This window comes from Hordeum vulgare, chromosome 2H (assembly GCF_904849725.1).
Source record: "Hordeum vulgare subsp. vulgare chromosome 2H, MorexV3_pseudomolecules_assembly, whole genome shotgun sequence".
Taxonomy (NCBI): Eukaryota; Viridiplantae; Streptophyta; class Magnoliopsida; order Poales; family Poaceae; genus Hordeum; species Hordeum vulgare.
In genome coordinates, this window is record NC_058519.1 from 578831502 (window position 1) to 578856009 (window position 24508).

Genomic DNA, 24508 nt, shown 5'->3' on the forward strand with positions numbered 1-24508 from the left:
CATTAAATTAAATAGCATTAATAGGGTGATATAACAAGGAACCCATGTTTTCACATGGAAGCATCTACACCTGCAACTAGCAATGCTAACACAGGGTTAAGCAAGCGGTAACATAGACAATCAGTGGTTTGCTAGGTCGAACAGGTTGAAGGTTTCATGGCATTGTTGAGAGGCTGATATTTAACATGTGGTAGGCAACGAGACATAATCGGTAGAAACGGTAAAACTAGCATGGCAATGATAGTAATGGTATCTGGGGAAATGGTCATCTTGCCTGAGATCCCGCTTGGAAGAAGAACAACTCCGTGAAGCAGACGAACCTACGTAGTCGAGGGTCTTCACAATCCGGCACGCTTGCGGAACTCTATCGAGACGGAGTGAACCGAAAACAACATCAACACAGATATTCACCACACGATGCACAACATGATGCACAGCCCACTATGATGCATGAACAGGTTAAAATGCAAGGCATGTCATGGCAATTCACCTCACACAAACCCTACACATTAAGTGAAGCTCGATATGCAACGGTTGCATATCGACGAAAATCCACGATTAATTATTTAATTCACTCCCGATTATTTACACGACAATATTAAATGTTTTAACATGGCAAGGGTGTAGCGATGAACCTACATGTCCTACTCGGTTAACACGCGGAGCATAGATCGAGCTACGGCACAAGAACATGCAACACAAGAATATATGCCATGAATGCGCCATCCAAGCGAGTTTCAACACGGGCAAGAAGGGAAAGAAACAGGTGTCGCCACGGCGAGCGAGAGGGAACCAAGGCGGCAAGACGAAAACGATGCCACGGCAACGTCCCTATCACGATAACTCGTCGAGATATCGTGCCAACGTATATGAAGCGCGTGCGGGAACGTTAAATTAAGATGGGGTGATCCCGTATCTCGGGTTCCCATGTGGCGGGCACAACATAAGAGGGACAACGTGCACGGGCAACATACGGTACAATCATACATTACATCTCATACATCACATGCACATGGTCACGACACGTCTCATCGGTATACCTTTGACGCGTGCGAATTGGAGCGGTTCGGTTCGGAGAAGGAGACCAACGGTCGTCGTGGAAGTAGTCGTACACGGTCTCGTCGATGGTAGTCGTACACAGTTCTTCTCGTCGGCACAGGGTCTTTGGCATCGGTAGTCGAACACGTTCTGGGGGTCGTCGAGGACGTCGTGGGAGTAGTGGTACTCGTGAACTTGTCGTTGGGCCACGGTGGCGGGGATGGCACACGCGGCGACGCAGGCGGCAGCACGAGCAAAAGCGAGCGGAGGCCACGGCTACAAGCGGCAGCAACTAATAGCAAGCTACGACATCTAGCGCTAGCAGCAACACTCGGCACAGCAGCTAGGCAACCTAGCATCTAACAGCAAAAACTAACTACAGCAACAGCTAACAACAAAACACAGCAAAGCAAAGCAAAGCAAGGTAGCTAGCTAAGCAAAGGCAACAACAACTACAAATCGGCAGCAGCGGCATGCAGGCAACAGCAAGCAGTGGGACAACAATCATCTACGCCACTAAGCAACAGCAAAAAAAAGGCAACGCGCAGGCAGGCAGCAGCACTAGCAACAGCAAAGCAGCAAGCGGTGGCAGCAAGCAATAGCAGCAGCCATCGGCACATCAAGAGCAACCGCTAGAGCATCGGCCAACGGTACATGCACATGCGGCAGCAAGCAGTAACACGAGACAGCAACAACGAACACACGCACAACAACTACCTAGCGGCGGCAGGCACACCTAGTAGCAGCTAAGCTAGCTAGCTGCGGCAGCACACAGTAGCAACATCACACGGCAGCGGCGGCTCGGCATAGGACGGCTCGGGATTGGCTTCACTAGGGAAGGCGGTCACAGTTCCTGCAGCAGCAACAGCAACAGGAGGCGAGCGAGCCGCGAGGAACGAGGAGGCCACAGCGCGGCAAGACGATGGGGCGAGCAACCGGCGGGTACCATGGGGAGGCGAGCACGGCGGGGCGCCATGGGGAGCGGCGGCGACCTAGGTGGTAGTGGCGGCGGCCTTGGCCTCTGTGGTGGCTCGGTCGCAGCAGGCAGCAGGGCCTCGGGACAGGAGGGAGGAAGGAACGGGGCTGGTGAGCTCGCGAGGCGGCGCACTGGCGAAGGACCTCGGCACAGGGGCGAGCCGGCGGCGGGCAAAGGTGCAGGCGACGCGGCGGAACAGCTGCTGGAGGCGGCGGCGCGCGGCCATGGCGAGGCAAGGCGAGGCCGAGGAGAGGCCATGGCGCGCGGGGACAGCGGGGCGAGCTCGCGGTGGCTGGCAAGGAGGGCTAGGGTTCCGGGGGGAAGACGAGGCGCGGCGGGCGGCGCGGGAGCTTCTCCCTGCGAGCGAGGGGGAGGGGCATCGGGAGGAGACGGCGCTGGGACGGGGATGACGATGGGATCGGGCACGGGGGCAACGGGCTAGGTCAGGGAGGGGAAGCTGGGCCTTGGGCCGGCTCCTCCCCCACTTGGTTTTTTTTTCTCTTTTAAAAAAAATAGAAAACACCAACAAAATGTAAAAGGTTTTTTAACAAAATAGAAAAATGCTTTTGGCTCCCTTTTTTTGAAAAAAATATATTCCCAACTATAAGAAATAGTTGGGCATTTTTAAAAGAACTAATATAAACCCTTTTGAAGAATTAAAAATTAAAACCCGTTTGCAAAATAATAAAATTCAAATCCCTTTTGACAAGAGAATAAAATAAAACCTCTTTTATTTAAAGAATAAAAATAAAATCTCTTTAAAAGAGAAAAGAAAAATGAGACAGTTTAAAAATAAAACAAAAGGAGAAATAATATAAAAGAAAACCCAAGGGTTGCCGCCACATTTAATAAAAGGACATTTTAAAACGAGACAAATTTTTAAAAGGGGGGGGGTTAAGTCTGAAATCTTTAGCAAAACCACAAAATGAAATAAGAGGGGAGAGAAGGTTTTAGGTTCGCGGTGCAACGGGATTTAGAGGTGGCCCTCACACACCCACTCTCATCACGCCAACGAACAACGCCACACTCACAAAGCACTCACAAGCAACACCGACAAATAACACAGTTGACATGATGCCACGCATGATGCGACGATGCAAACTAAATGATGATGCAACAAATAAACTAATCACACGACGAAAACTGAAATAAAGGGGAATCTTCTGGGACGTCGGTCTCGGGCTCTCACACCTTCCCATTTAGAGAGAAGCTTGCGTGCAAAAAATCTTAAACGAGAATTATATAGCAAGACATAATCACCTGCATTGAACTCACGCTTTTGTATCCTCTTATCATGCCACCTCTTAACCTTTTCTTTGAACAACTTGGCATTTTCATATGCCTGAGCTCTCCATTCATCAAGGGAGCTAATATCAAATAACCTCTTCTCACCGGCAAGTTTGAAATCAAAGTTGAGCTCTTTGATTGCCCAATAAGCTTTATGTTCTAGCTCAAGAGGTAAATGACATGCTTTATCGTACACCATTTTGTACGGAGACATGCCCATGGGATTCTTATAGGCAGTTCTATAAGCCCACAGTGCATCATCGAGCTTCTTAGACCAATTCTTTCTAGACCCATTGATAGTCTTTTGCAGAATCAATTTAATCTCTCTATTGCTTAGCTCTACTTGACCACTCGACTGAGGGTGATAGGGGGACGCAATCCTATGGTTGACATCGTACTTAGCAAGCGTTTTACGGAAAGCACCATGAATGAAATGTGAACCACCGTCGGTCATTAGATATCTAGGGACTCCAAATCTAGGGAAAATAACTTCTTTAAGCATCCTGATAGAGGTGTTGTGATCAGCACTACTAGTGGGGATAGCTTCTACCCACTTAGTGACGTAATCAACAACAACTAGGATATGAGTATACTCGTTGGATTTTGGAAAAGGTCCCATATAATCAAAGCCCCAAACATCAAATGGTTCAATGACAAGTGAATAGTTCATAGGCATTTCCTGACGTTTACCGATATTACCTATTCTTTGACATTCGTCACAAGACAAGACAAACTTACGGGCATCCTTGAAGAGAGTGGGCCAATAGAAACCTGATTGCAATACCTTGTGTGCAGTTCTATCTCCTGCATGGTGTCCTCCGTAGGCCTCGGAGTGACACTTTTGTAGGATCTGTCCCTATTCATGTTCAGGTACACAACATCTAATAACACCATCTACTCCTTCCTTATAAAGGTGAGGGTCATCCCAGAAGTAATGTCTCAAGTCAAAGAAGAATTTCTTCTTTTGCTGGTATGTGAAACTAGGTGGTATATATTTGGCAACGATATAGTTTGCATAATCACCATACCACGGTGCACTACGTGAAGCATTGATGACATTCAATTGCTCATCAGTAAATCTATCATCAATAGGTTGTGGGTCATCAAGAACGCTCTCCAACCTAGACAAGTTATATGCTACTGGGTTATCAGCACCCTTCCTGTCGACAACGTGCAAATCAAATTCTTGTAGCAAGAGAACCCATCTGATCAGTCTAGGTTTAGCGTGTTTCTTCTCCATGAGGTACTTAGTAGCAGCGTGATCAGTGTGAATAGTGACTTTGGAATCAACTATGTAAGACCTCAACTTTTCACATGCAAACACGACTGCTAAAAACTCCTTTTCCGTAGTAGCATAGTTTCTTTGGGCACCGTCTAGAGTTGTACTAGCATAGTGAATAACATTCAACTTCTTATCAATTCTTTGCCCTAGGACAGCACCAACAGCATAATCGCTAGCATCACACATGATTTCAAAAGGTAAGTTCCAATCAGGTGGTTGAACAATAGGTGCATTTATCAAAGCCTTCTTAAGTATTTCGAAGGCTTCCTCACAATCATCGTCAAAAACAAAAGGAATATCCTTTTGCAAGAGATTTGTAAGAGGCCAAGAAATCTTAGAGAAGTCTTTAATAAACGTTCTATAGAAACCAGCATGACCAAGGAAACTTCTTATACCTTTGATATCTGTGGGGTATGGCATTTTCTTGATTGCATCAACCTTAGCCTTATCGACTTCAATACCTCTTTCAGAAATTTTATGTCCTAAGACGATGCCTTCATGAACCATAAAGTGGCACTTCTCCCAATTCAAGACAAGATTGGTGTCTTTACATCTCTTCAAGACTCGATCAAGGTTGTTGAGGCAATCGTCAAAAGAAGACCCGTAAACGGAGAAGTCATCCATGAAAACCACAACAATATTTTCACAAAAGTCAGAGAATATAGGCATCATACATCTTTGAAAGGTAGCAGGTGCATTACATAAGCCAAAAGGCATACGTCTATAAGCAAAGGTACCGAAAGGGCAGGTGAAAGTGGTTTTTTCGTGATCAGATTGTGCAACTCGTATTTGGGAGAAACCAGAATAACCGTCTAGAAAGCAGAAGTGTGTGTGTTTAGACAGTCTTTCCAGCATTTGGTCAATAAAAGGCAAAGGGTAATGATCTTTCCTAGTGGCTTTATTCAATTTCCTAAAATCGATCACCATTCTATAGCTAGTAATAATCCTCTGTGGGGTCAATTCATCCTTATCATTAGGGACAACGGTAATGCCTCCCTTCTTAGGGACGCAATGCACCGGACTCACCCAATCGCTATGAGCAACAGGATAGATAATACCTGCTTCCAGGAGCTTTAGTATTTATTTTCTTACTACCTCTTTCATCTTAGGATTCAATCTCCTTTGATGATCAGCAACTGGTTTGGAATCAGGATTAGTTTTGATTTTGTGCTGGCATAGAGTGGGATTAATGCCCTTAAGATCATTAAGAGTATATCCAATAGCAGCACGGTGCTTCCTCAGAGTTTTTAGTAACTTCTTTTCTTCATGCCCTGAGAGGCTAGCACTAATAATAACATGATATATCTCTTTTTCATCAAGATAAGCATACTTAAGAGTATTAGGAAATTGTTTAAGCTCGAACACAGGATCACCCTTTGGTGGGGGTGGATCCCCAAGCAGTTCAACATGCTGATTATTCTTAAGGATAGGATATTGTTCTAAGACAACTCTATCTATTTCATCCCTTTCATCCATATGCATATCATTTTCATGCTCAAGCAAGTATTGCTCTAAGGGATAAGCTAAGGCCATAGTTTCATCCCTACTAGGCAACTCTTTTTCATGAGGTTGTCTAGCAAACTTGGAGAAATTGAACTCATGTGACACACCTTCAAAGCCAACAATGACAGTTTGCTTCTCACAGTCAATATGAGCATTGACGGTATTGAGGAAGGGCCTGCCAAATATGATGGGACAAAAGCTATCTTGTGCGGTAGCAAGAACAAGGAAATCAGCAGGATACTTCGTTTTACCACACAAGACTTCAACATCCCTAACAATTCCCACACGGCATACAGTATCTCTATTGGCAAACTGAATAGTGACATCAATAGGCTCTATCTCAATAGGTGCAATCTCATATTTGATTTCATCATATAGGGATTGAGGTATTGCACTAACACTAGCACCCACGTCACATAAACCATGATAACAATGATCTCCTATCTTTACAGAAACAACAGGCGTGCCAACAACAGGCCTATGTTTGTCTCTAGCATGAGGTTTAGCAATTCTAGCAACATCTTCACAGAAGTGAATTTATGTCCCTCAACATCGTCGGACAGAAGATCTTTGATAATAGCAATGCTAGGTTCAACTCTAATTTTCTCAGGGGGTGTAGGTGTTCTAATGTATCCTCTACATATGACAATTGAAGCTTTAGAATGATCCTTTATCCTAACAGGGAAAGGTGGTTTCTCAATGTAAGCACTGGGAACAATAGGATCATTATAGGCAAGGACTCTCTCTTCAACTGGATTGGGTTTAACTACATTGACTTCTAAAGGAGGAGGATATTTAAACCACTTCTCTTTGGGGAGATCAATATGAGCAGCAAATGATTCACACAATGAAGCTACTATCTCAGAGTCAAGTCCACACTTAGCGCTAAAGTCACAAAAAGTATTTGTTTCAACAAAGGATTTAACGCAATAAAACTTGAAATTCATACCTGACTCCTTACCTTATTCAAGCTCCCAATCTTCAGAGTTGTGTTTAATTATATCCAATAAATTCCATCTAAATTCAATATCTCTCTTCATAAAAGAACCGGTACAAGAAGTGTCAAGCATGGTGCGATCATCATGAGAAAGCCGAGCATAGAAGTTCTGAATGATAATGTCTCTCGAGAGATCATGGTTGGGGCATGAATATAACATTGATTTAAGCCTCCCCCAAGCTTGAGCGATGCTTTCTCTGTCACGAGGCCAAAAATTATAAATATAATTCCGATCACGATGTACTAGATGCATAGGATAAAACTTTTGATGAAATTCCAATTTCAACCGATTGTAGTCCCATGATCTAGTATCATCACATAGCCTATACCATGTCAATGCCTTATCCTTCAAAGATAAAGGAAAGACCTTCTTCTTGACCTCATCCTCGGGCAAACCTGCAAGCTTAAATAAACCACAAACTTCATCTACATAGATTAGATGCAAGTCTGGATGTGATGTTCCATCTCCCGAAAAAGGATTAGCCAGCAGTTTCTCAAGCATACCCGCAGGAAATTCAAAGCAAATATTTTCAGTAGGTGCAGCAGGTTGAGGAGCAACTCTTTGTGCTTCTGTTCGAGGTGAAGATACCCCGAACAAGCCCCTGAAAGGATTAATTTCCATAGTGACAAGTGACAATAAATTTCAGCACACTATATGAATGTTTCCTTACCAATTTCCACTTACCAAAGGCGCTTCACTCCCCAGCAACGGCGCCAGAAAAGAGTCTTGATGACCCACAAGTATGGGGGATCTATCGTAGTCCTTTCAATAAGTAAGAGTGTCGAACCCAACGAGGAGCACAAGGATCTGACAAGTGGTTTTCAGCAAGGTAAAATCTGCAAGCACTGAATTTATCGGCAACAAGTGATTGTGTGGTGAGATGATTCGTAGTAAGCAACAAGTAACAAAAGTAACGATGGTGCAGCAAAGTGGCCCAATCCCTTTTGTAGCAAGGGACAAGCCTGGACAAAGTCTTATAGGAGGAAAAACGCTCCTGAGGACACACGGGAATTTCTGTCATGCTAGTTTTCATCATGTTCATATGATTCACGTTCGTTACTTTGATAGTTTGATATGTGGGTGGACCGGTGCTTGGGTACTGCCCTTACTTGTGCAAGCATCCCACTTATGATTAACCCCTCTCTCAATCATCCGCAACTACGAAAGAAGAATTAAGACAAAGTCTAACCATAGCATTAAACTAGTGGATCCAAATCAACGCCCTACGAAGCAACGCATAAACTAGGGTTTAAGCTTCTGTCACTCTAGCAACCCATCATCTATTTACTACTTCCCAGTGCCTTCCTCTAGGCCCAAATAATGGTGAAGTGTTATGTAGTCGACATTCACATAACACCACTAGAGGAAAAACAACATACAACACATCAAATTACCGAACGAATACCAAATTCACATGACTACTATTAGCATGACTTATCCCATGTCCTCAGGAACAAAAGTAACTACTCACAAAGCATAATCATATTCATGACCAAAGAGGTAATGAGTAGCATCAAGGATCTGAACATAAACTCTTCCACCAAATAATCCAACTAGCATCAACTACAAAGAGTAATTAACACTACTAGCAACCTTACAAGTACCAATCGGAGTCGCGAGATGGAGATTGGTTACATGAGATGAACTAGGGTTTGGAGATGAGATGGTGCTGATGAAGATGTTGATGGTGATGAGTCCCCTCCGATGAGAGGAGTGTTGGTGATGACGATGGCGACGATTTCCCCCTCCGGGAGGGAAGTTTCCCCGACAGGATCGTCCTGCCGGAGCTCTAGATTGGTTCTGCTCAAGTTCCGCCTCGTGGCGGCGGCGAATCCTCCGAAAAGCCTCCTCCTGATTTTTTTTCCGGACGAAACCCTTCTTGTAGCAAAAGGGGGGAGCCAAAGGCCAACTGGGTGCCCACAAGCCCCCTAGGCACGGCCAGGGGGTGTTCGCGCCTAGCAGGCTTGTGGCCACCTGCTGGCGCCCCTCTGGCACTTCTTCGGCCCAGTATTTTTTATAAATCCCGAAAAAAAATCATCATTGATTTTCACGGCGTTTGGAGTTGCGCAGAATAAGTATCTCAAACTTGCTCCTTTTTCAGGCCAGAATTCCAGCTGCCGGCATTCTCCCTCTTCATGTAAACCTTGCAAAATAAGAGAGAAAAGGCATAAGTATTGTACCGTGAAGTGAAATAACAGCCCAAAAAGTGATAAATATCAACATGAAAGCATGATGCAAAATGGACGTATCAAGCAACACAAGCAATATTTACCATAGTTTTCTTATTGTTAGTGTTCGAGAGAACACCATATTCATTCACGTTGTTTGGTTGGATGAAGCTAAACACTCCAGCAATATCATGCCAAATGGTTCTAGCAACAATGCATTCGAAAAGAAGGTGGTGAACAGTTTCCTTTTCATTGTAGTATAAGCATGTTTCATCGTCCACATGTTGCCTATTAACTAAGTTGTCTCTAGTAAGAATCTTATTTGTGGTATGCCAGCTAGATAAAAATTAAATATCCATTGGGAACATTAATTTTCCAGAATTTTTTTCATACAACGGTAGAAACCCCTCCCAGTTAATGGTGTTATAGTAGGATTTAACAGACTATACACCATTGTGTTCCAGCATCCATATATGTTTATCATTCTCCTTATTAGGAATAAGGTTGGTAATTGCCAACAAGAGTTTCTGCCAAATTTTCATAAACTTTTCATCCTCGCATCTGCTAAAAGTCAATTTCAGCACCTCACCATCCCAAACTTGAGCAAATGTACTATTCTTTTGTTGGCAGGTCTCAAAGATCTTCCAAAACTGAGTTTTTAAAGTAGTCTCACCCCGCCCAGATATCATTCCAAAAACTGATGAGAGCCCCATTGCCCAAGACCCACATATAGAAAGGTCGAGCCCACCAGTGCCCAGGTGACCCCTTTCCAAAATGGAGAACCCACTCCTTCCGTGGACCATAGGATATTAGGCCCTGTGGTGTTATATTTGTAGTTGATCAAAATCATCCAATGCTTTTGTGATCCCCATAGGTATCTTTTAGACTAGGAAGCAAGCAAAGCCATGTTAAACTCTCTCATGTTTATGACCCCCACACCCCCAAAGGCCTTTTTCTGGGAGACTAAGCCCCAATTGGCAAGGTGGTACTTGTGCACCTCTCCCATGTTACCCTAGAAAAAATGATACATCTCTGATGTAATGGCCTTAATTCCCCATTTTTGGAAAATTGATCATAAACATCAAATACATAGGAATACTGGCAATGCAAGTCTAAAGTAGAATCAGCTTGGCCTCATAACTAACCAGCCTGCCTCTCCATCCACAAATTCTTTAATAATTTTATCAATAATAGGTTGTATGTCTTCCCTCCTTAATTTCAGGTAATGAAGCGACACTCCTAAATATTTCAAGGGGAAATCCCCAACTTTACAATAGAAAATTTAGAGAGATTCATAATCTCATCTTCTCCTAAGTTGATCGCAACAAGTTCACATTTATCGTAATTAATTTTCATACCAGAGAGATTCTCAAAACAAGCCAATAACCGTTCAAGGTTTTTAGCATACCCAGGATTCGGATCTAAGAATAAAATCGTGTCATCTGCATACTGAAGGCTGATTAAACTATCAGGAATCGTGTCATGTGTGTCACCCTACACGGATGCACCTCCTCATTGTCGAAGGGCGCTCCGGTAGCAGCGATTGTTTGAACGTGGGCACGAAGCGGTGGCGCGAGGAGAGGGAGAGGAAACGCACGTCGGGTAGTGAGGGAGTTCTTGCTCTAGGGAAGAGGTCGAGGAGGGCCTTCCATTGGCCGGCGGTCGAACGTAGCTTTGTCCGCATCGAGCTCTAGAAGTACCAATATCACCGCAGGAGGGTAGGAGCGCAGGTGGCATGGACGCATCCATGATAGGCCTCGAAATTGAGCCTAGATTTACCCCCACCTGCCCGGATTCTCCCATTCATGCATCCATCGTTGAGGGGACTGTCTACCACATAGCTTGTGAAGGAGGGAATGAGAGGTGCACAAGGAAGAAGAGGAGGAGCAGCGACAGCGAGGGAGCGGAAGGCCAGGAGCGAGAGGAGGAGGGGATGACTAATGTGAGAGATGAGAGGGGACGGTGGCGTGCGATCTCTGATGTGGAGTTGCCTTCTTAATGAAGGAAACGAAGTGGCTGCATTCTCTCTCTCTCTCTCTCTTATTTACCTCGATATATTTTCCTACGCTATCAACGTGGACATGCCCACCGTGCGCCCTGACTTCCCCTCTTGGAGAGTGTAATGTTTGAGGGACATGAAAACCGTGAAATTTACAAAATAAAGTGGATGATATATAAAAGTTAATACATTTCGCAATAAGACGTAGAGAAGTTTAGAGCAACTCCAACGGGGCGACCCACTACGTCCGCCGTCCTCCGTTTGGATCCGCGTGGACAAAAGTGACGGCCCAACGAGCCGATTCATTGCCAAAACGCGTCTGCGCCGACCCATTTCCGGCCCAAATCTGGGATTGAAATGCATCGGCACGGACGAGAAGCGAGCGCGCGCGCGCCCTCTCTGTGTCCGCCCCAACTACCGACAGTCAACTTAATTTATGACGGCCACCCTCCATGGGCCACGCGTCAGCGACCGCGGTCGGCCTTTTTTAATCCGAGCGTGCGATGGGGTTTGGCCTCATCTGCTTCTAGAACGCCCCCGTCCACATCTCTCCACCTCGTCGGCGACCAAACCCTAGCCGGCAGCCATGGTCGGCTCCTTCCAAAACAAGGGCAAGTCCCCCGTCTACCCCCCGGCGATCTCCCGCCGACGTCTGCCCGCTGGCCTCCCGAGCGTGTCAGCGTTCCGGTGCAGTAAGCGTGGTGGCACTGGGAGCACCATGTCCTGCTGCCGTACCCGGATGTCACCCTCCCGCATCACTGGCAGCTGGATCCGGAGAGGATCCCGGTGCCAGCCGTGCCGCGGTCGGCGCGGATGCACGCGGAGGAGGTGAGTCTCCGCCGACGGCAGTTGACACCGAAGCAGCAGCTCAATCCTGTGTAAGTGGCCGGCTCTCCCCGCTGGGAGGTCTGGTTCGCGGTCGAGCACGAGGAGCAGCGCTGGCGCGGCGTGCGCGACGTGCAGCCAGGAGGCCCTCCATCGCCCCCCGCCCATCGTTAGCGACGAGGACCAGGAGGCGGAGGCCGCCTACCAGGCGGCGCTGGCAGCCGCACTCCGCGAGAGCGATGAGGAAGAGCGGCGCAAGACCGAGGTGGAGGACGCGACGTACGAGGCGCAGCTCACGGAGGCCATCGCGCTATCCGCCGCCGGCGACTGCGTCGTGCCCCTCCGCGAAGACCAAGCCCACAGAGCCGCATCAGGAGGTCTGCCGGTGGACCGTCTGCCTCCACAAGTGGGTCAGCACGCCGCCCATCTGGTTGGGCGCGACACCGCACGAGAAGGAAGCCTACCTCCAGCACTGGAGGGCGCATCACCTGGCGAAGGAGCGCGCCGACGACCGTCGACAGATGATGCTCGAGCGGGAGGCGGAGGAGGAACGATGGGAGATGGAGGAGGAGGAGCGCGCCCATGCCATGCTGCCACCGCCACCAGCACATCCCGCGCTGGCGGGACAGACGACGGAGGCGCACGCAGCGACGCTCTGGAATACGGCGTTCCCCTCGGCCGGCCCTGCGCCAACGCTGGTTGACCTCACCGGCCCCAACGTCGTCGTCGCCGCCGCCTAGGACCGCATCGTAGTTTAGGTTTTTTAATGTTTAATTAATATAATGGGGATGCATGACTCCCGTAGGCCTTTATGGCCGGCTTTAATGTTTGTTCATTATTTTCAAAAATGTTTGAATTTTTTTCATGCGCCGGCAAAAATAGGTCGGGCCAGTGTTGATTGCATGCGTCGACTCAAACGCGGAAGGGGACGTTGATGTCTGCCGAACCGACTTATAAACAAACAAAAAGCGAACAAAATCGTTATCGGTTTGAGTCGGCGGTTAAAGTTGTTCTAATAAACTTACCATGGGGCGTTCCTAGTTAAAAAAAAAACTTACTTACTACTAGTACAAAACATGGAGATATTCCCCGAGCGGATTCGGCGCCCAAAGTCGTGGACGACGGTCATCGCCACCCGTGACTCGCGAGTACGGGCCACCGGGCAAGTACAAGTACAGCAGCGAGGCTTCTCAAGGAAGGAAGGGCTACACTTTCATTTTTGATTTTCACTTTCCCCTCCCTTTTCCGTTTTCCTTCATACCATTACCCTCCCTCCCTCCCTCTCTGTCCTTCCCGGGCATCCCGGGCCTTCCTCTTCCGTCTCGCCACAAAGGCCACGAGCCTCGCTTGTCCGCCGCCGCCGCCGCCGCCTCCTTCGCGGCCGGGACAAGCAAGGTCGATCCCGAGACCGCAGCGCGCTGGCCGCATGACCAGGAAGAAGAAGGGCGCTCGTGGTCGTCCGCCGAGGAGGGACGCCGGCGACGAATGGTGGCCGAGGAGGTACGCCGACGAGGAATGGCCGCACCTCGTCGACGTGGTGCTGTCTTGGAGTCTCGAGGACGTCATGGACGAGGGTATCTTCAAGGACAAGGTGGGTCGTACTACTGCTCCTTTGGTTTTCTTGAGCTGTTCTTGGCGTGTTGGTTGTGCCGTACTACCCCCGTAGGGTTTAGTTCAATCTACTTACTCCCGTAGGCTTTAGTTCGATCTAGTACGACCTGTTGTGGTTTTCCCTTTGGCTGCTCTGATGGTCCTCCAAATAAGTTGATTTAAGCTGTTCTGGCCGTGGAGATCTTTATTCTCCAAATTCTAGGGCTGGCCAGAACATGGTATTTCTCGGTAAAGTTTTGTCATTTAAGTCAAATGTGGACTAAATATCTAAACTTTATCAATAAATACCCTCAATCCAAACAGGCCCCAAGGGGTTTGATGCCAATTGTGAAGTTAGAAGAAGTTTGCGAGCCTCCTGACCAATTTTGGGTCTTTATACTCTGCCTGAAGAGGATTTGAGCATTAAAGAGTGTTACATTACATTTCAAAGAAATCATGGATGCATTAAATATGAAGTAACACAAACCTGCCAAATTTCATATTCCAATCCATCACTAGCACCATGGACCCAAAAAAGACAACCATTGCTGTACCAATTGGGTGCAATGCAATGTCCATAACTGACTGCTTGTCTTTTTTTCTTTATTCTCGATACCAGCAGTTTCACATTAATTGGTGTGTGTTTATATCCGTGAATTCCTATCATCAAGTTCTAACTATGAGGCTTCAAATTGCAGGTGAAAATGATACCGTCCATATTCAATGATATCAAGAGCTACTTAGGATTCTACACATCTCCACTGTTGGAGGAGTTGCGAGCTGATATGTCGTCCAGCTTGGAAGCCATCTCCACCGAGTCTTTTGTCAAAGTAGCATGGATCGAGCAAACAAAATACAGTGCAGTTTATAAGATTGCTTTTGAGGCTGATTCTCAGAATACAAAGTCTTGTAACAAACTTGAAGGTAATGGTCGAAGTGTTGGTGATATCATTATCCTGTGTGATGCGAAGCCAGAAAACATATCTGATATTACTTGCAATGGGAGGCCGTACTGTATTGCCTTCATTACTGATGGAGCGGATGAAGATGATGACTCACCTCCAGCCAGCTATGCGATAAGAGCATCAGGAAAAATTGATGCTGCAGACAAGGTCAGTCAAGATGGGAAGAGGAACTCACTTTTTGCAGTTCATTTGCTGAATATCGTGACCTACATCCGCATATGGCGCTGCCTTGACTACACAACAGTCAGGAGAAACCAAAACCTCATACAGGAGATGGTACATTATCCACGGGTATGTATGCTCTTATACTCTCAATGATATTGACAATGACGTGAGTTTGTTCCTCAGATCAGATCATGAAATGTTAGATAGAGCAAAAGAGAGAAGTTAATTTTGAAATCATCACCCTCATTTCCTTACTAAAGAATATACGCGTATGTAAAATTTCTGTTTATTGCATAGGAAATACCCCAGCTATGATCACATCATAACGAGAACTGATCACCAGAGGCTTTTGGGCAGCTGTAAAAGAATCTATTAATTTGCTTAGCTCCTTTTCTGGTGTTTGCAGGTTGCAAATATTGTCCCAAAAAATGCAAAGGGTATTGCTTCAATTGACAGCATGGAAATATGGAGTGAATTGTCTACAATGGATCTTAACAACTCTCAGAATGACGCCATCCTGAACTGTATTTCAGCAATGCTCTGCAACAGCAGCAGCAGTTTAAGCCTTATCTGGGGACCTCCTGGCACAGGAAAAACCAAAACAATCACTGTACTCTTGTGGTTAATGAGGAAACTGAAACATGGTACACTTACATGTGCACCGACAAACCTTGCTGTTAAACAAGTTGCTTCATGTTTCTTAAGGTTGAGCAAAGAGAACCCTCTGGATACAAGTTGCTTAGGAGATGTTCTGTTGTTTGGCAATAAACATCGCATGTGTGTCGAGGATGATCTGAAAGAGATTTACTTACATGATCGTGTAAGGAAGCTTCTTGTTTGCTTTGCACCATTGACTGGATGGAGACATTGTCTGTCTTCTATGTACGATTTTCTTGAGAATGGTTACTCCCAGTACCTTCGGTATTTTGATGAACAAAAGGAGGAGGATAAACCTTCCTTCTTGCATTACACCAGGAAAAAACTTGATGTTATTTATGCTGAGCTCCGAAGATGCTTCAAACAGCTACTATTTCATGTCCCCAAATCTTGTATTTTGGAGGTGAATTACAATAACATCATTTCACTTCTCGAACTGCTTGAAGATTTCAATACACTCCAGAGGAAAACTACCGGGGTTGAGATAAAGGAAGTTTTCATGTATAAAGATGTTCCAGGGAAATTCAGCATGGACATTCTTCCCAAAACAGTGATAACCATTGGCAAAACCAGAATTAAATGCCTTGAGCTGCTAAAGATGCTATTAAGTTGCTTGAAACTTCCTATAACATCCTCCAAACACACCATCCGAAAATTCTGTATGGAAAGTGCCAGCATAATTTTCTGCACTGTTTCTAGCTCTTCCAAAGTAACAAGCAATAAGAAACTAGAGTTGCTTGTTGTCGATGAGGCTGCTCAGTTGAAAGAATGTGAAACATTGATCCCTTTGCGTTTACATGCATTGAAGCATGCTATCCTTATTGGTGATGAGTGCCAACTACCAGCAACAGTTGTTAGTAAGGTTAGTTCTTGATCTTATATTCTTGTGCATGTGTATTAATCTGTCAAGCATTCTCATTTGTTTTGTTACATTTGTGTCATGTCATCTCAACTTGTGATTCCTATAGGTTTGCAAGGATGCATTATTTGGGAGAAGTCTCTTTGCGAGGTTGAGTTCACTGGGACATGAAAAGTATCTGCTTAATATGCAATACAGAATGCATCCATCCATTAGCATTTTTCCAAACACCAGCTTCTATGGCGGGAAACTCTTGGATGCTCCTAGTGTCATGCAAAAAGAACACCAAAAGAAGTATCTTCCAGGTTCTATGTTTGGTACTTACTCTTTCTTCAATATTGAAGATAGTTGGGAGGATGTCGATGAACTTGATCATAGCAGGAAGAACGTGGTTGAAGTTACCGTTATCCAGGAAATCTTGCAAAATCTCCGAAGAGGCATGTGTTCTGCCATCATGCTATTTTATTACGTGTGAAATTTATTTATTTATTCTACCTTATGTTGTTACAAGAGTATTGGATTTATTTCTGAACCATTTATTTGTAGTTTTCAACTGGACTTAAATTGATGATTGAACATGTTTATTAGCTATATGGAAAGAGGATCATTAAACATAGATTTTTAATTAAAAAGTCCAATTAGTTTCATGGTATGCTATTAGGTTGTTATGTTCTATTTAGGAAGGTTGCATATATAGCACACACCAGTAACAATGTTTCTGTTTCTGGAACTTTGAACCTTGTCCTTTTGTTCATTCCAGAAAAATTGGAAACATAAATAATGATAGTGTGACGCCCAATGGACTTTAACTCTAACAGGATATCGCAGTGCTAATTGTTAAAACAGCATATACTCAGGGTGATTTCCTTTTCCTCTGTTCTTTATAGCATGAATATCAGGGCACATGCTTACTCTACGTATTTCACCATGCAGCTTGTTCTAAGAGTATGAAGAAGGTCGCAGTTGGTGTCATATGCCCATACGCTGCTCAAGTTCTAGCAATTCAAGAAAAACTGAGGAAAATGAAGTTTGGCCCCTTGTCAGTGAAAATTAATTCTGTTGATGGCTTCCAAGGTGGTGAGGAAGACATAATCATTTTATCAACTGTCAGGTCCAACTCTGATGGGGTGGTAGGGTTTCTTTCAAATCGACAACGTACAAATGTATCTCTGACAAGAGCAAGGTATCTTATGCTGTGATCTCACGTTCTTTTTGTGATCGGTTTTGTCTATCTTCTCAGTGTGTTACTTATTCTACTTTGAATACAGACATTGCCTTTGGATTTTGGGAAATGCAGCAACTCTATCCAGGAGTGGTTCTATCTGGGCTGATCTAGTGCGCAATGCCAAGGAACGGAAGTGTTTCTTCAATCTAAAAAGTGATGGGGCTATTTCTCGTGTGATTGCTAAGCATGAGAGTGAGCTCAGTTCAGTTAAAGACAAAAGTCTTACACATTTACAAGTTATAGATAAGACTGTTCGGGTATTGACTCGCTTGTCCCTTTCCTCTACTACCTACGAGTTATCTAGAATTAGTTTTGCATCAATTTTTCATGTTCAATTTGCCAAGTGAAGCATTCATGAATGTGCTGTTTATCTGTTTTAAACAGAAACATGTGTTGCCAAATATATTACCTGCAGGAACTTGTTGTAGACTTCTCTTGTGTCAGTGGCCCTAATTTGTTTAGGTATGAATATGAGATTACCTCTTTTAGTGCTATGGAATCATACAAGATCAATTTTTCAGAAGTAGGCTATTTCACTAGTCAGGAATCCATCTTCATATTGCTCAAACTAGAAAATGCAGCAACAAGAGAACATAAGCTGTGATTAAATGGCTTAATTATTAGTCCGACTATGTAACTGTGCTACTATCGGTACAGTCAATAACATGGTATAAGCAATTCAATATATTGCGTGCAACATTTGTTATGGTCCACGTGCTAAGTAATTATGGAATTTGAAGTTGTTGCCTTGTGTAACTCATAATTCCGGTGTCCATTCAGGTTCAGGCACCATCTCGAACTCGAAAGGGGCGGAAACGTCAACTACACCCTTCTTTGAAATGTGGTCCATCTGATGCCGGGAGCCGTCCACCAGGCGGTGTCGCTTCCGGTTCCGATCCGTGTCGCCGAAAGGATAAAGGGATCGTCGAAGATCTCACTGCTTCCTTCAGCAGTCTTAGACTCCGTTGAACAATCTTCACCCTTGAGAGCCAAGTTCTTTTCGGAGATGAGCTAAGACCATCGAAAATCCATTCCTGAGCCCAGGCTCATCTGCACCCCGCGCTGAATAAGAAAAATCAAAACAAATACTGAAAAAATTCAAACAATTCATTTTTTGGGGGTGATAGATAATTTCATGCGTGAGGTCTGCTCTAGTTTTTGAGTCATTTGGACATCTGAGCGGCTCTCGGTAAAAAAGATAAATTCAGGGTCCCTAAAAAAGTTTACTGTTCATGCACTGTTTTGACCCAATTTTTTTTTTTTGCTGAGAGCTGCTCAGATGTCCAAATGATTCAGAAATTGTATTGGACCTCATGCATTAAATTATCTATCACGAGATTTTTTTTGGATTTTTTTTAATATTTGTTTTGATTTTTCTTCTGACCGGGTGCGTCAGAACACCGAAACGCTGCACTTTATCCTGTACAAAATTGGAAGCGGTGACTTCATCCTGTACAAGCTCATTGGCCAATGGCCAATAAGATTCTAGTCTGCGATTTTTGCGTTGAGTGGAGGTCTGCCTTGGTTTGGGATTGCTGTAAAGTTTGGATGTCCAGACTGTAGGCAAAATGCTCTTGAACGTAAATGCTAGTACTACTGCCGGCGTGAGTGCCGATTTTCCGAGATCTGAAGTGTCGGCTGTGCTCCTGATACTTGAATATGACACTGTATCGATTAATACTGTGCTAGTAGAACTATATCATGCCTTTGTTTTGATGTAGTACTCCACTATATCATCATGCCTTTGTTTTGATGTACTATATCATCATGCCTTTGTTTTGATGTACTATATCATCATGCCTTTGTTTTGCTGGACGAAAAAGAAAACTTATCAGCAGTTAGTAGTACTATACATCCGCCTGAGCGACAGTTATTTCTGGATGGAGAAGGTACTATATATCATGATTTTCTTTCAGATCATACAGCTTTAGTAATTTGTAGTTCATGCAATTTGAATTTCTCCTAGTAAGTCTGATTATGCAACATGTAAGTATCCAGAGGTGAGACAGTTCACGCGTGTTAGAATAATCCGAGGCAATCTGTCGATCTATCGAGGACCAAGCAATCACACGAGTACGACACCAAGATTCGTTAACAAGGTTCACCGATATGGCTACATCCCCGGGGCCTGACTACGGGCGCTCCTCCCCGTGACACCGTCACAATACCTCACCCCGACCGTCCAAGCGCCGGCACACGCCGCTGGCTCCCCCGCGTACATGTGCTATTATGTATCGTGTGTCTATCCCCGCTATATATGAGAGGCCTAGGAGTCCTCTCAGGACACGACTCCATATCCTGTCTAAACACAATACTACTCAGAGTCCAACTGTAACCTACCTTATACAAGAATATTCGACACAACTCTAACAAACTCCACCTTGACGAATATTCTCCACCACCTTGAGTTCATCCATGCGTCAAACTTCCATGTACATTGGACTTGAGATACGCCATGAGCACCACTGCTACTCCCAGACTCCATGTGACTCCACCTGCAACTGTAGTCCCTTCTCGTCTTCTTCACAGTCAACCCTCGAGCAAAGTTAAGTTCCTTATTACTCTACTTTGTGCTTCCAACTTCTGGAGTATCCATTCAACGCCATCACTGATCACTGACCTGCATGACAGTGAACAACCCACATATTGGATGCCACATATAAGAGTTATCTGAACTCAACATCCTCGCTCTTCCTTGACCGTCTATCTGAAAATTGAAGGAATTTCACCGTCACCCTGTGTCACCCCGGAGTCAAATTCGCAGTTGTCTCATCCTTTTCCCGGATAGTCTCTGACATGTCCCAAAGCTATAGCACTCTGCCTCCTTCTGTACTTGTCATATGCATCTTCCCATGTGCACTAAACACCACAGCATATGCGGCCATGTACTTTCTTCGCTTATGACAATTCAGACTTTCCGTCACTTTCTCAGATTCTTCATGGTCAACTCATGTCCATCAACTAGCACCGATAGACCCAGTCACCAACTTCAATCTGGTACTCGTCAACACTACTTCAGCACCCTTTACACACTTTGTCTGACAACATGTCTGACCACCGGTGCATTGTTCTGTCATTGTGTCCCGTGCTTACCGCACACCTCGTCGCTATCACCGCGTCGAGCCTCTGCTGTCCTGGTAAAGTTTTCCAAGGTCGCGAACCCACACCACTCAACCCCACTGCAGAGAACCACCGATCATCACCGACCGATGCCGAGTATCACGTCTCCATCAGACCACTGGTACCCAGTCCAATCCACGTGTCTCTCGCTATCCCACTGAAATAGGCTACGATTCTCCGAATTCTTACGCCGTAGCCCCTCCATCAGCACAGAGTGAAGTCTTCCACCAGACTTCAGCTTCACCTTCAACATGACTCCATGTAGTTGGCCGTGCTACCCTGCGCCCTGTCGACTTCAAGCTCTCATGTGTGCACTGCCTTGAATCAACCCTACGTCATAGTGTGTCGAAGCCACACAAGCCCTCAGACCCGCACCACGTGTTTCCACGCCCCAGAAGTTGGTCACCATCAGCATCACGCTCCTATGTCGTCGTCGCTGAAATCATCGTCGTCTTCTGCTTTGACTGACATCCCCGTTGATTCGTCGGACTGTCCAGTCCGACCCAGCCGAAATTATCCGACTGTAACTATGCTTCACGCCGCGTCGTGTCCGTCCGCACATCTTTCTACGTTGCTTGACACCCTGTGTATGCATGAACCTGCTGTGACACACTCCAGACTCCCAAGCCTTATACGCACGTCACCAGCGTTGAAACTTGTCCCGGATACCTTGATCGCTTCATGATTACTCATTGGTCTCTCGAGTCAATGCCAGTTTGACCACACCCACGTCCGACTCCAGCTTGCTTCATACAGCCACATGATGCAAATACATACCATGTGCACCTACCAATTGATAATTGCATGCACCCACCACGCCCATGCATTGCATGACACGTTTCCAAAACTTTCAGAGTCATGTCCCTCCGTCTCTCACCTCATTCCTGGGACTTGTTTCAATCCTTTTTTAACAAAGGAAAAAGTCCAAAAAAAACCTTGAACTGGTAGACGGTGGCGAGATCGCACCCCGAAGTGGTAATCCCCGAAGTTTGCACTCTCAAGTCAGTAATCCCGGTCTAAAAATAACCTTGACAGCGTTTTAGGCTAAAATCGCTGACGTAGCAGTGGTCAATCGGGATTGACCTGAAATGTGGGCCAGACAGGGGTAGTGATGACCTGTGCGGGCGCATCTGTTCAAACAGATTTGGGGGAGATTGGGAGCTAGGGTTCATCCTACAAAGAGAGCCCGTGCGGCGCGCAGAGGATGGTGACGGCTGCGTGCGATGTCTTGGTCTTCGGGGGCATCTTCTGCTCCGGGATTCCGTCGAGCAAGTGGACGGAGGGGCGTGGAGTCGAGGTCGCCTGTGCCCTACAGGGAGAGCGCAATGGCTTACGAGCCGGAGAAGAAGTGTCGGTGCAATCCTCCCCGGAAGGCCCCCCGATGGATCTCGTGGAGCAGGCACAATCCTGGGAGGAGATACTATGCCTGCGTGGATGCCATGGTGAGTTTGTTTTTTGCTCGATTTTTTGCTCATGTCTCCTTCTTCCTCTGCTCCTATCTGTTTCTGATTGTTGAGATTGATTTTGTTTGAATGAATAGCACGGTGGGTGTGGCTATGTTGAGTGGCATGATCCGGAGCTGCCAAATTTTTTTAGTGATCTCATTGGAGATTTGTAGGATGAGGTTTGGAGGCTCAAGGGACTAGGTTCTGCTGCTCGAGATGATGATGAATGTCCAGTGCTGGCGAATCACTACTGGAATTCAGAAATTTGCCGTCTGCCTTTCCTTTGCCGTCTGCTGACACATGGCAAAGAGCTTCTTTGCCATCAGCTGGCACAAAGCATACGTCAAAGACAACACCTAAGGCAAAAAATTTCTTTGCCGTCGGCCTTCCCTATGCCGTCGGCCTTCCCTATGTCGTCGGCCAGTGGACGACAAAGGAACCACAGGCGGACGGCAAAGGGGTGGCAGACGACAAAGGGGGTGCCACCGTACACCCCCTCCCACCCCATAACGGGCGCTCCCTTTGCCGTCTACCCTCCTTCTCTTTGCCGTCGGGGGGCGGACGGCAAAGCGAGCCTCCCCCCTAACGGCCGTCTCCCTCTCCCTCTCACTCTCACTGGCCAGTCTCCTCCGCTCCGACAGTTTCTCTCAGCCGCTCGTCCCCCGCCCGCCGGTCGCCTCCCCTCCCATCGGCCGCCTCCTCCCCCGCCCCTCCTTCCCTCCCGCGGCACCCCTCCTCCCCGACCGCCGCCCGCCTCCCCTCCCGCCCCTCCTTCCCGTGCCCTCCTCCCCGCGCCAGCCCGCGGCACCCCTCCTCCCCGCCCGCCGCCCGCCTCTGCTCCCACCTGCCGGCCGCCTCCCCTCCCCCCCCCCCGCCGGCCGCCTCCCCTCCCGCCCCCTCCTCCCCGCGCCCTCCTCCCCGCCCGCCGGCCGCCTCCCCTCCCGCCTGCCGGCCGCCTCCCCTCCCACCCCTCCTCCCCGCCCCTCCTCCCCGGCTAGGTGAGTTTTTTTATTTAATTAGATTTAGTTAGTTGATTTAGTGGTAGTTGATTTAGTTAGTTGTTTTAATTAGATTTAGTTAGTTGATTTGAATAGTAGGTTTAGTTAGTTATTTGATTTGTTAATTTAGAGGTAGATTCTATTTTGTTAATTAGTGGTAGATTCTTTTTTAGTTAATGATTGGTAGATTTTGTTTTTGTTATTTTTGCTGTTGTTTAGTGCTATATAGGTTTAGCGATAGGTTTAGTGATAGGTTTAGATTCTACATAGTCATATATAATTGAAATAAGTAGAAAAAAGATGAAGAATAAAAGAAGAATAAGTAGATAAGGGAAGAAGAATAAGAAGAAGAGGAGGAGGAGGAGGATAAAAAGAAGAAGAAGAAAAAGAGGAGAGGAGAAGAATAAAGAAGATGAAAAAGGAAAAGAAGGAAGAAGAAGAAGAAGAAGAGGGAAATGGAAAAGAAGGAAGAAGAAGAAGAAAAGGAAGGAAGGAAGGAAGAAGAAGAAGAAGAAGAAAAGGAAGAGGAGGAAAAAAAGAAGATGAAGAAGAAGAAAATGACACCCTCGACACCCCGACACGATGCCCGAAACCCCGACACGACATCCTGACGACACCCTGGCAGAATATGCCGCCCCTGACGCCAATGACCCCCAACCCCCGACCTCCGACACCTCTTGGGCCTCTTGTTGACCGAAAAGTCCCCCGACCACCGACCCCTGACGCCACTGACCCTGGACCCCCGACAACGCTGACCCCCGACCACCGATGCCACTAACCCCCGAACCCCGACGCCACCGACACCCGACACCACCGACCCTCGACGGCACTGAGTCCCGACGCCACTAATCCCCGACCCCCGACAACCCTTCTGCCTCCGGTTGAACGAGAAGGTGCTTTTCGGCCTTCCACAAACCGACAGGGTCATAGTTTTGTAAATTATGAGTTAGGTCACATATTTTCCGATTATGTTAATTATAAAAACATCATATTTGTGTTGATCGTGTGAATTTCAATGTGCAGTTGTTCGACGACCTCCACGTGCGTTGGACGAGCTCCGTCCTTGCGTTTGTTGGTGAGCACAAATGACTTCTCCTCATACCCCCTTAATTTGCTCTGTCCCGGTCTTCGTGCTGATGAAACTTGCTAGCTATAGGTTTCTTCAATCATGAGTATGCGTGACCAGTATGCGTCTCCCGTTCGAAAGGGCGACATCTATAAATATGCATTTCTTTGCATATTTATAACCGCCATCCTTTCGAATTTGTCCAACATTATCCATGGACAGCCCGAGTATGTGTAGATTGGGTTTGTTTTCCCGTATGCTGTGCTCCGGATCCGATGCGGAATTTCGTCAGTGCCTCCCCTGTTGTTCTCCGGGTACACATCCTCTCTGCTTATTGCCGAG

At 46.2% G+C, this 24508-nt stretch overlaps 1 protein-coding gene across 1 annotated transcript; it reads left to right on the forward strand.

Moving 5' to 3' along the window:
- The first annotated feature begins 13343 nt into the window (after positions 1-13343).
- Positions 13344-19160, forward strand: LOC123427419 (regulator of nonsense transcripts 1 homolog). The gene is made up of 7 exons (XM_045111462.1): positions 13344-13667; positions 14365-14922; positions 15203-16315; positions 16422-16749; positions 17246-17495; positions 17581-17794; positions 18318-19160. Exons 1-7 carry the CDS (start codon positions 13503-13505, stop codon positions 18504-18506), a joined length of 2817 nt encoding a protein of 938 aa, XP_044967397.1. The 5' UTR covers positions 13344-13502; the 3' UTR covers positions 18507-19160.
- Positions 19161-24508: the final 5348 nt, after the last annotated feature.

What these genes read in the sequence shown, in the direction of transcription:
- LOC123427419 (XM_045111462.1), top strand. Translation starts at nt 13,503, where the DNA reads ATGACCAGGAAGAAGAAGGGCGCTCGTGGTCGTCCGCCGAGGAGGGAC. An exon ending in CTTGCAAAATCTCCGAAGAG is followed by an intron (nt 16,750 to 17,245) that starts GCATGTGTTCTG and finishes TTCACCATGCAG; the next exon opens with CTTGTTCTAAGAGTATGAAG. An exon ending in TTATAGATAAGACTGTTCGG is followed by an intron (nt 17,795 to 18,317) that starts GTATTGACTCGC and finishes GTGTCCATTCAG; the next exon opens with GTTCAGGCACCATCTCGAAC.